The sequence below is a fragment of the Myotis nattereri genome, assembly GCF_964212035.1.
Source record: "Myotis nattereri genome assembly, chromosome: 6".
NCBI lineage: Eukaryota > Metazoa > Chordata > Mammalia > Chiroptera > Vespertilionidae > Myotis > Myotis nattereri.
In genome coordinates, this window is record NC_138081.1 from 80689821 (window position 1) to 80704531 (window position 14711).

The window sequence follows — 14711 nt, forward strand, 5'->3', positions numbered from 1 at the left end:
TTCAAGTGACTTGATGAGTAAAAGAGTCTACTCCATCATAACTAATGAAGTGCCTACGGGACCTCTCGTATTGCAAGGCCTACAAAGGAGGGGTGCAGCACCAAAGAGCTATCTGATTAATTTATGGTAACACACGAGATCCAAACACCTTATATTTTTCAAAAACAAAATTGTATTTCACTCTTTTCTTTAAGCACATTTTTCAAAAAGTAAAGAGCTTTCCTTTGCTGACATTGCAGTGCCTTGTCTTAGCCAACGAACTGAGCCATCCAGTCTATTAACTAAACGGAACGACAGGAAACTTCATAAATATTTAAAGCAGCTGCCATGAATTAAACATTGGGATAAACAAACTAAGTCCTTTCATTAAGCACAATGTTAAACAAATAAGTAAATAAATAAAGCTCATGACTTGTATTGCTAGGGTAAATCAAATGTTTGAATTGATAATACTTCAGGTTTCTTTAAACATTTACCTCAGGTAATGCTTTGAATAAATTATATTACATGTGTTTGGCTTATTAGACCAAAAGCAACTGATTTTAATGAAACAGTTAGGACTTCCAAAAAAAATAAAGGGTTGTTAAGTAGGATGGGGTTCAGTCCTTCAGAAACAAAGCAATTAGCAGAACTCTGGGACCAAGCATGAGGAAACGGTGATGAGTCTTGTGTGATTTTAAAGGTGAAGCTCAGTACAAATCACAGGAAATGAGAGGGAGCATCAAACCAGTGGTCCTGCCCCTCATTGAGTTTGATTTCTGTGTGTTCTGCCTGTAGGATGTGTATCTTCATTTATTGAATAGACGGGCCGAGCACCTGCAGTGTGCCGGGCCTGTGGTGCATGGGGGTTACAGGCTGATTAAGACATGACTCCTCTCTGTGAGGGCCTCACAGTCCTAAATGAACACCGTCAACCTAGACCCCTTCCTGCATGCTGTGGTGGATGGAAAACTGGAGCAGAACAGAATGATTACTGAACTGAGGATTTAGGGCAGTGATGGCGAACCTATGCCACGCGTGTCAGAGGTGACACGCGAACTCATTTTTTTGGTTGATTTTTCTTTGTTAAATGGCATTTAAATATATAAAATAAATATCAAAAATATAAGTCTTTGTTTTACTACGGTTGCAAATGTCAAAAAATTTCTATATGTGACACGGCACCAGAGTTAAGTGAGGGTTTTTCAAAATGCTGACACGCCGAGCTCAAAAGGTTCGCCATCACTGATTTAGGAGATTTGAACCGACATCCTTATTACATCACTGGCTGCTATTTAAGCCCCTTTACTGAGCCTCAGATTCCCTCCTTAGAATATGCTGTGATAATTTGTATCATATGGGGACTTTTGCAGGATAGAATGAAAAGCCAATTATCAAATATTAGTAGTATCCTTATCGTTTTTTTCTTACCTTGCAGTAATATTTAGGGAAAAGGGAAAACCATGAAATCTTGAAATTATTGAAAAAGTTCTGTGAAAAAAATGGAGCCATAATACCTTTTGAGAACTTACTATTTGTCATTTGAGCCCCACCACAACCTTATAAGGTAGTTTCTGTTATTATTCCCATTTTAGAGATAACGTGGCTGAGACACAGAGATGATGGGATTTGCCAAAGGTCACATAGCTTGTAGGTGATGGGGACAAAGTTTGCTACCTGTAGCCTGGCCCCACTTTCTCAACCCGGTGCACTGCACCATGGAGGCCGTTAACCCTGACGCTGGAAGTTCACTTAGGATGCATATTCAATCATGTCTGTTACTGCTTTATTGAATGTTCTCATAGGAAAAACAACTGCACTACAAAAAGTTAAGAAATTGCTTCTTTCCCCTATGGTGAACTTGAAGGTTGTTTTTTTGGAGTTGAGTTTGGCTGAAAGGAATTAGCTCCTCCATCACCAAAAGTGGTGGGTTTTAGGAAGTGCTCTAGGGCAGTGATTCTCAATCATTTTGGTCCCATCACCCTTCAGGCTCTTAGAAATTATTGAGGTCCTCAAAAAGCTTTTGGTTTATAAGTCAGGAAGACGTTGGTGTTGAGAATGGATTTGATGAACCCTCAGATGTGTGGCCTTAGGCCAGGCATCTCCAAAATCCATGTTGTTAGAGGGTTGGCTGTCTCCCCAAGACTTGCTGCTCTCTGAGATTGCTGTGACTGAACCAAGAACAAAGGGTTATGAGGATTTCTACAGAAATGATGGTTCCACGAAAGGTTTGGAGATGAACAAGGCTGGTTCAAAGTGATTTTGGAATGTAAAGAATTTCTTTGGATTGAGTTCCATGGAAGTTTGTCACTAACCTGTGTTCCTGAACTATGAAACATGAATATGTAGACAAAGGAATAGTTCTTTTAATAAATAAGCAATTTGAAAAATGGGAGGGGAGCCCTGGCTAGTTTGGCTCAGTGGACTGCGAGGTTGTAGGTTAGATTCTGATCGGGGGCATATACCTCGGTTGCAGGTTCGATCCCTGGCCCTGGTCGGGGCATATGTGGGAGGCAACCAGTGGATGTGTCTCTCTCACATTGATGTTTCTCTCTCTCTGTTTCTCCCCCTCCCTACCATTCTCTCTAAAAATCAATGGAAAAAATATCCTCAGGTGAGGATTAAAAAAAAAAAAAAGGAGGAGGACTATCATTTATGGCAGTTATACCTATGGATATTTACCTTAGAAATTAAAATTGAGAAATTAAAAAAAACATTTATTATTCCATTTAAAGCACAATATTACAATTAACAACATTTTTATGAAAAATAGCCATATTTATAAAATAAAAATTATTAAGCACTATAGCATGGTTTCACATTTTAGACTTGATTCCCGTATCTACTTCTGTGCCATCTGTTGCATATGCATTGTATCTCTGGGAAACTGCACTGTACAATAAGGGGAGGATGAGTGAAAAAAGCAAATGTCTTAATATTTATTATTAAAATAGTTCAGACCTCTTGGACTCCTTGAAAGGGTATAGAGTTCTCCCAAAGATCCTTGGATTGCACTTTGAGAACTGCCACTTTAGAACATGCCTTTTGCAATGGTTTTTAGATCATGAAGTATTAATAATATGGTGCAAAAATGAGCAAAGCAAAGTGAATAAAAAGGAATCAGTTGAGCATCCTTAGCTATTAAATTAGAAAGTCAAGGATAAACCCGAAAGATACAACCTTGATAAGATTTTTAACAAACAGTTTAAAAATAGTTATTGTTTTAGTAATCAGTAAATACAGGGGACTGTGATTTGTATTAATATGTTAGAGAAATTCATGCTTCTATCTTGTGGTTTGCCTTCTTATATTTAAGGTATTTAATATTAAAAGAGGCAGAATAGTCAGTAGATAATATTTGAGAAGGACAAGATACGACAAAAACACCACTTACTTGCCAGTGATAGTAGTATCTCTAATCCTCGATTTAGTTATTCAGCAGTGAAGGTAATAATAATAATAGCAACAGCATAAAAGTGCTTGGGAAGTGCCAGGCCATTAAACCTCACATCAGCCCTTTGAATTGGGTGGTCTTCTCCCCTCCCTCTCATCCTCCTCCTTTCCCTCTTTCCTCCTCCCCTCCCCCTTCTCCATCCCCTTCTCCATCCCCTCCTCCATCCCCTCCTCCCATTTACAGAAAGAATGGTTAAGTGGTTGCCAGAAGTGACACACAGCTTCGCCAGTAGCCATAGGCCTTCTGGCTGTAAAGTCCATGCTCTGAAGTCTCCCCTCTGCTCTTCCCTCCCCCACCCTGTACAGCTCCTCTGTACCTACTTTATTTGGGTTTTAATGACAATTACATTATGTCATATCGTACATCATATCATGTCATATCATATATCATATCATATCAAAGGTAGGTAAAGGGTGCCTGACACATTGTAAGCACTCATTAGTGGTTACTATTCTTCTTTCTCCTTCTCTTTCACTCTCCCTCCTTTTTCCTTCTCCCGGTTTGTGCTGAACTCCTAATCTTCTCTGGTTCTTGAAGGTCAGTTAACTAGAGTTCTTTTTCTCCTTTGGGTTTACGGTCTTTTTCTTCTCTTAGCCATGGTCTGGTTCCATCCTTTGTCAGACTTCAGGTACTGACTCCTGAACTCCCCACAGACTTAGGGAGCATCATCGGGAGAGTTTCGCTCTCTATTCTGACTGGAGAAATTGTGCCATAGCTTTCATTGTCACTATTCTATACTTGCAGTTTTAACTTGTACAAAGAAAAGGTTAATGCTGCACACCTTGACTATATTAACTGTGTTTATTGTAGAGTTTCAGATTGCCAAAAGACAAAACCGGCACCACCAAGATTGGTGACCTTGCGCCCCAGGACATGAAGAAGGTTTGCTATTTAGCCCTGATTGAACTGACTGCCCTCTATGATGTACTGGGCGTTGAACTGAAACAACAAAAAGCTGTGAAGATCAAAACAAAAGGTAATTGGAAAAGAAAAACTGGTTGGATTTACCTCTAAAGTAGCAAGGATGAGCTTGGCTTTTTAAGCCATATTTTTAGGGGCAAAACAACTACAAAACAAACCACGTCCACAAGACATCCAAAATGTAGATTCTAAAACATCGCCTTCAAAAATTTGTATCTTGATAAAAATGCACTGTTTCCTAGAATGTAGAAAATAAAGGCATAATCAAAAATTTAATTTACCATAGAAGGAAATTATGAGTCAAGGAATCTTAATTCACATGCTCTCTCGTTTAAAACTAAATAATGCGTTTGTTACATATACTTATTTATTTCCAAAATAAGATCTTGAAAAATGACTTGAAGATGGTTGCTTCTGATCAATTATTTTTGCTTAATTACTTGATGAAAAATACATAGGCTAGTGAGTAGTCCTTTTGTTCATTAACATTCTACTTCTAAATATTTTGCAAACACATTCTTTACTCCCTTAAGAAAAATATGCCATGTGGTGCATAATACCGCTAAATTGTATTCATCAGGGATATGTGTAATTTTTCTTTTGTATGCAGCTTTACCCATTTCATAAACTTACAGTATTTTAAATAATATACTAGAGAATAACAGCTTCTCGATATTTGTTTTTCCAAGACTTTATTGGCTTGGAAATCCAGAAAATTCTCTGTTGACAAAGCTTTACTGTTTAGGAAATTCAGACCTCTTGTTTTACCTTAACGGCATCTCCTAAAGAGAAACCAAGAATAAGGATTATTGAGTTGCCATGGTAACATTAGCAAAGACAAGTATTCACCTGATTTAAGTTTTAGAGGCAATTTCTCTGTAGGACTGAAGTGTGCCTTCCCTTCAGGCCCTCTTCCATGCTGGGCCCCAGAAGACCTCATTCTGTGCTCAGTTCCTTTGAGTATTTTAGCTTAAAGCTTGGCACGGAGAATTTCTGAATTAAATGATGCTTCTGGTTTTCCACACGTCCTTTGTGGATAATGAAGACCTCACATGCTTTTTTAGAAGTTTATCACAAAGCCTTCTCCAAATATAAAATGAAAATCTAATTTAAATAGCTGTGCTCAAGACTTTAAAAGTGGCTTGAGGAGGTTTTTATGTTTTAGAATTGCATCCTAGCTCTATTAACTGGTATGAAGTCAGTGATAAGAGAAATACTGTCATTCTTATTAAGAGTATCACTATTAGCAGATTTTCTTTCCATCTTTTTAAGTGTTTTTATATCTAATCTAAGCTATTTATCTTATAAGCTACACGAACATTCTTGAAGATTACATCTTTTCTTAATTTTTAAACTGAAAGTTATTTAGTGGATAACTGGCATTCTTGTGAATGGCATCTCTATTGAGTGTCATAGTTTGCAATGTCTGTGCTCATATCTCAAAGATAATCCCCCTTTCCATGTTCACAAGTGATTTATACCTCCCCTGATGATGTGTGTTACACGCCTTTGCTAGCCATTCACTTGGTGATGGGGTGGGGTGGGATGGGAGGTACTGGGTACAAGCTATGCTCATACCAGACTTAAGGCATATGATTTTAATTTAGAAAAATTAGAAATCATTACTTGTCATTCTTTCTGGAATTATTTCCAGATATATAAACTACAAATTTAAATTCAAGAATACTAAGTATCTACTATATTTTCTAAAGAAAAATGTTTGTAGAACAAGATCATACTGTTCTCTGATCTCTCAAAGGTGAGTGTTTATAGTTTGCTGTATTGTAGAATGTTATATGTCAATTAAGTATGGAAGAGATGAGTGACATTTGCTTTAAGCCAAAATTCTCAATTTTATCACATTTAGTAAATTTTTGCATATTGATGTATTCCCACAGGACTCATTTCTCTTATGCAGCAGTTTATACTTTTGTCATTATTTCGGGAGATTATTTGCGTTCATTTGTCTAGTTGTCTTTCCTTGCTAGATTGCTCTATAAGGTGAGGCCAGGATTTCACTGTGGGGATATAGATGCTTAAAGACTTCGCTTAGTAGGTGCTCAATAAATAGTTGTCTGATTGAATGACAATATTAGAAGTCTTAATATCTTGCATCAACATTTTATGGATTGATGGAAGTGAAGAAATTTTATTTTTCATTGCAGATTCTGGCCTTTTTTGTGTTCCATTGACAGTATTGTTAGAACAAGATCAGAGGAAAGTACCAGGAACTCGAATACCCTTGATATTTCAAAAAGTAAGTAGGCCTGAATGAGTCAGCATGGAGAGAACATACTTGAATTAACAGTGTTTTCATTTTTATTTTTGCATTCATACTATTATAATATAGTTTTCCAATTGATATGCTCTTTTGTTTTGTACTTTGATTTTTCTATTCAGGAAGCAAATTTGCTTCAAGGGCTCATAATTTTTATTTCATGGTGATGCATTTTGTGTTACTATTGTAACTGTGATTACCTGGCATCATTTTCCTGTCTTATATTAGCTGGCTTTGTATAATTGAGATTTCAATTCTATAATACATAGAAATGGAAACTGCTTATAAATTTCTAGGGAACTGAATCTTCATGAATATTTCATCCCAAGCTTTCTTATTTACAGTGAGGACGTCCAATTTAATTTACCAGTTTCTACTTCCAAACTAAGCAAAGAAACCATAAAGTAGAATTAGAAAATGATTGTTAAACTGTCAAGTCACTTGTCTAAACACTCAGTTATTCACAAGGGGATTATCTATGGCAATACAAGAATTTCAGTCTAATCTCTGAGCCATCATTGTTCAGGAACACAGATTGCATATGATAAAAGCCGGGGAATGCACCATGGAGAAGGCAGGTCAAATCAGTTACGGACAACCCAAACTCTAGATTCTTAGCAACACACCAGGCATATCACAGCTTCTGGGAGTTCTGGCAAGAGTGGCCATGGAAACTTTCACAATTGATGGACTCCATAAAACCATCAATTCTAAAGCTCAATCTACTTGGCACTTATCCTTCTGCTATTCCAAGCCAGGCGTTTACGTTTACCCATCTTACCTACTAACCTCGGATTCCTTTATTCCTCATGTTCTCCATTACATCCAAACCTGTTTCTCAGTGTTTTTCCTGATGAATGTTGCTCTGTACAGTTAATCCTACTCAACAGCCTCTGTTAGCCACTGCCAACAGAACCTGTATCTGTTTAAATAGTTGTCAACACTGCCTGTGAATAACAGAGAGGTGCTAACAAATATAAGTCATCTATTCAAATTCTTTTAATGTCAATTAAAGGTGTCAGTTACCCTACACAGCAAGGATCTCGGCACCATCCTTTCTACCAAGTGTATTAGGATTCTCCAGAGAAAGAGACCTATTTTAAAGAATTGGCTTATGGGAGTGTGTGGGCTGGCAAGTCTGAAATATGTAGAACAGGCCAGCAGACTGGAAACTTGGGCAAGAGTTAATGTTGCAGTCTTGAGGCAGAAGTGCTTTTGCTTTGAGAACCTTAGTCTTTGCTCCCCTGGCCTTCAAGTGACTACCTGAGGTCCATCTACAGTATGGAGAGTAATTTGCTTTATTCAGAATCTACTGACTTACATGTTAATTATATGTCAAAAATGCCCCGTAGGAGCATGTCTCATACTTGACCAAACAACTGGGCATAGTAGCCGAGTTAACACACCAAGTTCACCCCATACCGATGAAGGGTAAGGCTAGGTCTCCACGAAAGTTTAGTGATACCTCCTGACTAGGGTCCGGATTGCATCCAATCCCTTGTCATTTTTTCTTGGAATTGTTTTCTCATGTATTTAGTTAGTTTACATTTGTGGTTTCTTCTGGAGACCCTGGGTGCCCCTCAGTTTGAAGTTATTGGATAATAGCCCTAAAGTATTTTGATTTGTTATAAAAAAAAAAAAATAGGACTGCCCTGACCACTTTGGCTCAGTGGATAGAGCGTCGGCCTGCAGACTCAAGTCCCAGGTTCGATTCCGATCCAGGGCATGTACCTTGGTTGCGGGCACATCCCCAGTAGGGGGTGTGCAAGAGGCAGCTGATCGATGTTTCTCTCTCATCAATGTTTCTAACTCTCTATCCCTCTCCCTTCCTCTCTGTAAAAAATCAATAAAATATATATATTTTTTAAAAAAAGGACATATAAAGAGCTTACTATTAGATAAACACTTATCTGTTTGCATCCTCTCTGAATTATAAACAAAAAATCACAGTGTTTTATCATGAAAAATATTTTTTTATTTATCAGCTAAAAACTGAATAATTAGGCATTACCTCAATTTTGTGGAAAGGAGAGAGTTAGAAACCACTGATTTGCAAAAAGATTTGTTAGTAGTCTTTAGAGGATTATATTTTCTCAGTTATTGAGAAATATACCCTAAAAGGGCTTTAATAAAACTTATCTGTGAGCTCTGTTTCTTGTTTTTCCTCAGAGGCACATTGTTTAAACCATATTTTCAGAAAGATTTGGGGAATATTCTTAATTTTTATCTGTGGAAAAATTCTACCTAATGAGCAAATTCTTTTCTCACTGTCAAACCAATCAGCCAAATCAAACATACTCTTTGTCAAAAAGTTTGACGTATGTTCAATTGATTTTTTAATTCATTTAACTATATAGAACGTATTTTGGGAAATGCCATGAAAATTGCTGGTAAATTACAGACTAAATCCTGAAAGATGAATTACTAAAAGCAGCATGATGAAAATATATAGATCAATATAGTTATTTTTCATGTCTGTATTAAGTCTTGAAAGTGAAAGGAAAGCTGTAAATTATTAGTATGTTTTAATAATGCAATATAATGTGGGAGCTAAAAATATGGTATTTTCTAAGTGGAAAATACAAGAAAACATGACATTCTTTTAGACAATGTATGCATACCTCAACTGCGTGCTCGTATTCAGCTTTAGAGAATAATAAAAAAAGACTAATATATAAAAATTCAGAGATTACTCTCATTCAGTTATTTAGAAATCATGGTCAATTTTTCCTTTGCATTTAATGAAAGCAAAAGGCTTATGTTGGTAAAAACTAATTTGCTATAGCTGTTAGCATATAATTTTATCTTTTGTTAATAGAACATTTTAAACATTGTATAAGAGTAAATAAAGCACATATTGCTTGTACATTGAATAACTATTACATGGTATTATTGGATACATTTGGTTTTAAACACTTTATTGACTAATGCCTGTCTAATGTAAAATAATTATGGAAATTATTTTGATGTGGGTTTTTTATCCAGTGTAATTGGAAAAATACAGCTTGGAAAATATTCCAGTTGAATTTCAAAAAATCATGTACCGCATTGACTGATTGCTTAAAGATGCTTCTCTCTTCAACTGTAATAAATCTTTGGGAGAATTTTGAGGCTACTCTTTGCTTTATTCTTACCTGACTCCCTCAAGATCAGTTCATTCTTTGGCCATAATCCAGGGATAAAAGAAATAAGGTCATTAAAGAAAAATGCCATCTTGTCCAGTGTCCACTGGACATCTAGAGGATATCTCATTTTAGAACATCTAGACAAAGGTCAAAAGACCTCACTTATGATCCCATGCTTTGCTCTTAAGACACTTTTACAGCCCAGAGGGAAACAGTAAGCTGCATGTAGTTTATAGAGCCTTGGTTAATCATTAAAGGAGGTTTCCATGAGAAGAAAAAATGACAATTTTACATTCTTTTGGCACTCTGGGAGATTTTTTGCTTTACAGTCTGCAGAGAGTACTATAGTAGGATTAGGGATGAGTGAGGAGTCTGCTTTTTATAAAGGAGGAGAAGCTATTGTGCAAGGAGGGTGAGTGGTAGGAAGGAAAACCTACTCGGGGCTAGTAAATGCCTTATATTGAAACTGAGGGACACGGAAATTGATTTCTTTAAAATAGCGCAGTGCCCCCTATAAAGCCTTCATGTACTGCCTAGGGAATGCATATTCCATTGGACGTTCCCTCTGCCTACCTTTTATACCTTCCAACGTATGTCACTGCAATGTCTCTGTTTGCCTTCTTGTAGTGGGTCTCTGCCTTGTTAAAAAAACACACAAAACTTTGTTATTTTAATGGGGTTCTGGAAGTAGAGAGATCTGCATGCATTAATAATAGAGTATGAGGTATGATTTAGAAGCCCTATTTTCTTTTTTTTTACTATTTTTTATTTACGTTTGCCACGAAAAGCTTAAAGGCTTAAAAATGAATATTTGCAAACAGTTTGTTTTTTGCCTTCATATGATAAATAATTCTTTCTTTGAACAAGCTGAAAACGAGATGTAAATGTGCAAGTACTAGAATTTCATAAGATTTATTTGATTGCGGAGTGTATGTTTCAGGAAAAGCAGACGAAATGGATGGTTTTAGTTGCTTGTAAACAATGAAAAATTTCAGTTTCTGTTTGTTTGCAGTCCTACAGCTGTTGTGTGACATTATATACTTCTGTTCCAAAGGAGTATGAGACCCAACTTTTTCTAAATTCTAAATTATAATTAAAGTTTTGGGACTCACCGGTTAAAGCCTAGTGCTAGTGCAGTTTCATTCAGATCTTCACAAAATCCTGTTTACACGTCCTTGTAATCAGTTTCATTTATTTGTATGTGAAACAGATGTTAAATCTGGAGTTGTACCTGTTCTGAATACCAAAATCAGAATGTTCTTCTATTTACACACAGCTGATTTCTCGAATTGAAGAGGGAGGTTTGGAAACCGAAGGCCTCTTAAGGATACCTGGAGCTGCCATTCGAATCAAGGTGCTCTCTCAGTTCTCTCAATGTCAAACTTCATTGTTTAATTACACTTTTACATTTTAAAAGTTAACTTGCCCTCTCACCCCTTCTCCCCCTTGTTAGCAAAGTAGATTAAATATAGCAATAAAACCTCTTGACATTCAGTTTATATTTAGTTCTTCTGTAGTCTCCTCTGACTTCTGTGTAAGTTCTGATTCTTTTTTCAAAAGCAACATGTTACATGTAATAATAATATCACGATCAACCAAGAGGCAAATAATCTCTCTACTGTGCAAACATAACGTAGGGACAAAAGTCAACAGGCAAAAGATGAGTAGTTCATCCTTCTGATGAGAAGAGAACACCATGAGTCAAAATATTAATAGGGGACTGGTGATAGATTTAGTCAGCATGAATAAGAGCAGTTGAGTTTTTGTTTGTTTGTTTGTTTGTTTTTTAAAGGCAGAATGATAAACTCCACCAGGTGAGCAGAGGAGGGGCTTGACATGATGAGTCTGAGTGAGCTGCCGAAATGAGCCTCTGTCTCATCACTTTCCTGACTTTCACAGTTCCCGGTCTCCCTGGACTCCGGGTAGCCAAAGTCTGGCTTGTGAGAGGGGTCATTCCAGAGGTCCCAGTTGGAGCCTCTCTTTATCCATCCCTTGCTTTCTTTTCTCTCAAGATGATATTTCCTTCACACTCTCCTAAGATGCCGTGTATCCTCCCCCTTTCTCTCTGTTACCCAATTCCTGATCTGAGGATTAAAACATCCAATGAGTGCATGGCCAAGGTGCAACTACCCCACGGACGATGCATGATTCATAGGCCTCTCAGGGGATTTGCACTGTATGGGGCCTCGTACTTGGAATTGTAGCTCTGTCTGGAAAATTCATCTAGGAAAGTTTTGGTTAGCAGTCATTAACCCCCCTTACCTTCTCCAAACTCAGCTGTAGCTCTAAACTGCTCGCATCCAATGTATTGTCTTCCTGACTTTGCAAATCCAAGAGAACGTGGGGTAGAGGAAGAGATTTTCTCTGCTCCTTTCCTTAAGACCCACCCATAGGGAACCTTTAGAGCTGGATCAGAAAGAAGGGACCCCCGTGCTGCCAGGAGTGGGATTGAGATTCACCTGTTTACTTTGATAAGCCGCCTCAAGTTAGGAGGCCAGTTTTGGCCTACTTGGCTCTTACTGCATTGGGATCTCAGTTTGATTGGATTCCAGTCACCTGATATTCCCTGCTCACAAATTTCATTCAGCCTGTGTCCCCGGGGTCTGGCATCTGGTGCACAGAGGTCCTGGGACTGTTCTGGTGCCCCTGTGAGTGTGATAAGTTGCCATTGTCTCAGTTCGTTTGCGAACACCTGTGGCAATTTCACCACCAATCAATCATGGCTGCGCTGTGAGAGTCTGAGATATGTTCTATGGAGAAGCACGTTCTCAGACAGAGAAAGACTCAGAAGCAGGTACTGGGACTTCCTGTGACCCATATCAGCAAGAGTACTGCTTCCCAGTTCACTGTCCACAGCATTCATGAGCAGCATGTGATGGCCAACTCACAGGAGGTCATGAACACGTTTACTTTAGCGCCCAATGGGATGTGTATTTGACGTTTGGACTGGATTGCTGGCAGAAGAATTCTTTCAAATAAATGTAGTTTCTAAGAAGGTCAATGAGGTGGACTCTGCTGGCTCTACTCTTCAACCCAGCCTGTTGTCACATACAAACTATGCAGCAGCTGGTCCATTATAAATAAAGATAATATGCAAAATTATTGCTTGTCTTTCTCCCCTGCCCCACAACATTTCTCCTATTCTTCTCCCTGTTTCGCTCTTCCCCTCCCTCCTCCATCATCCTCCCTTCTTTCATTCTCTCTCTTCCCTCACCCCTCTTTCCTCCAATGACTGCTAACCAAAACTTTACTTTTCTGGGTTTACCTTTATGTAATTTCACCAATTACAGAAATAATTAGGGTAGAGAAGGGAGTTGAATTAGGAAGAGCAAGTGTAATAAATTCACCTTCTACGAAGAACAAAGACCGTTAATTTGGGAGAACAGTTTCAAATAATAGAAGAAAGTGTCAGGGACGTGGAGGGATTTCTAGCGTAATAGGATGTACGCCACAGTGGAAAGGCATGTAGAAAATAGTAATTGTGGAACTAAGTTGATTTATTACTAATACTTCAGCAACATTTGTAGAGTCCTTGAGGCAAATGAACTAGGTATTGCTCATTCCACACAGATCAAACCATTTTCTGCAGCTGGCAGCAGGGTGGCTGTGTCACTTAAGGCCCCTGCATTGAGGACAGGTGTATTGATGTATTTTCATGCCTCATTAGCCACAGAACTTGGCTTTCCATTTCCCAGAGGTGACTAATCAGGGTAGCCTTCTGCTCTAGGCCCAGAGGTGGATTACCATTTTGTTATGGAATGTACTTCTAAATGATTTGAAACACACTGGTTTTTTTTTTTAAAATGATTTTTTGTTAATTTAATGAAAAATTACAGTATCTAAATAAAGCCCCCGAATGTAAAGACTATTTTAACTAATCTTTTCATTAAACCTTTACTGCTTGAGGTCTGAAGCGTGTCCAGGAAAACGTGTCAAGTTTCTGAATTTCTTGGCTTAGGTATAATTTTCCTTCGGGAAAGCTTCCTGCGGGTAGGGGCGGGGTGCTTCCTGATGACGGAGAAGCGTTGGACTTGGGGACTCTCACAAGTCTTTTCTAAGGAGTAGAATCACTTGTCAAGTGGGAAGTGCATCACACTCTCTGCAGGAAAAGAGGAAGGCACTTACTGGTAACCCATTTTTGTTTTTTTTTTTCTTTTTCCTTCTGCCTTTCAGAATCTTTGCCAAGAACTGGAAGCAAAGTTTTATGAAGGGACTTTTAACTGGGAAAGTGTCAAGCAGCACGATGCAGCCAGCCTGCTGAAGCTGTTCATCCGAGAGCTGCCCCAGCCGCTGCTCAGTGGCGAGTACCTCAAAGCCTTCCAGGCCATCCAGAGTGAGTGCTGGCCCCCTTGGGAGCAGTCTTGCTCGGCTGCCACCCGGGTTCGTTGCTTGAATGACAAACAGGACCAGAGATGTTTGGGTAGACGTGGTGACTCACTGGTGTCAACGGGCGCCCAAATGCCACACTGTCGTTTTCCTTTATAACTACACATCTCCCGGCAAATAGAAAACAGAATGTTCTCTTTGGGTACAGACGAATTGCATGCCCTTTAAGCAATACAATATATTTTCATGTTAAAACCTGGAAACGTCACATTTCCCTTAGAATAGAATGAGTCACGTAAGCTCTCTGATACATTTTTCTTGCCAAGTGTTAAAAACAACACTTATTGGAGAAGCTGTGGATTAACAGTTAGAGCATAAGAGCGGGAGGAGATCTGGCAGAGTCTGCGATTATTTTCTGAAAAACCAAGTTTTTGAAATTGTCATGCAGAACGTGGCACAAGTCGTGTGACGGCCGCATTGGTGGAGGGCAACGGGCTTCTTACGTCTTGCCATTTTGCAGTCTTGGGCAAGCTCCAAATGAATGTCTCACATGGTTCTCAGTTCCTTCCTAGTGAGCACAGAGATCTTACGAGATTTACACACTGGCATCATTAGCCCTTACTCTAGC

General features: G+C 38.4%; 1 protein-coding gene across 2 annotated transcripts in view; it reads left to right on the plus strand.

The window, feature by feature from the left end:
• The window catches only part of ARHGAP18 (Rho GTPase activating protein 18), a 162123-nt gene that overhangs the window by 122776 nt on the left and 24636 nt on the right, over positions 1-14711 (plus strand). For both annotated transcript variants that reach the window (XM_081093880.1, XM_081093881.1), the window contains exons 6-9: positions 4244-4409; positions 6520-6611; positions 11034-11111; positions 13931-14090. In XM_081093880.1, coding sequence (XP_080950006.1) covers positions 4244-4409; positions 6520-6611; positions 11034-11111; positions 13931-14090 — 496 coding nt within the window. The remainder of the gene's footprint in view (positions 1-4243; positions 4410-6519; positions 6612-11033; positions 11112-13930; positions 14091-14711) is intronic.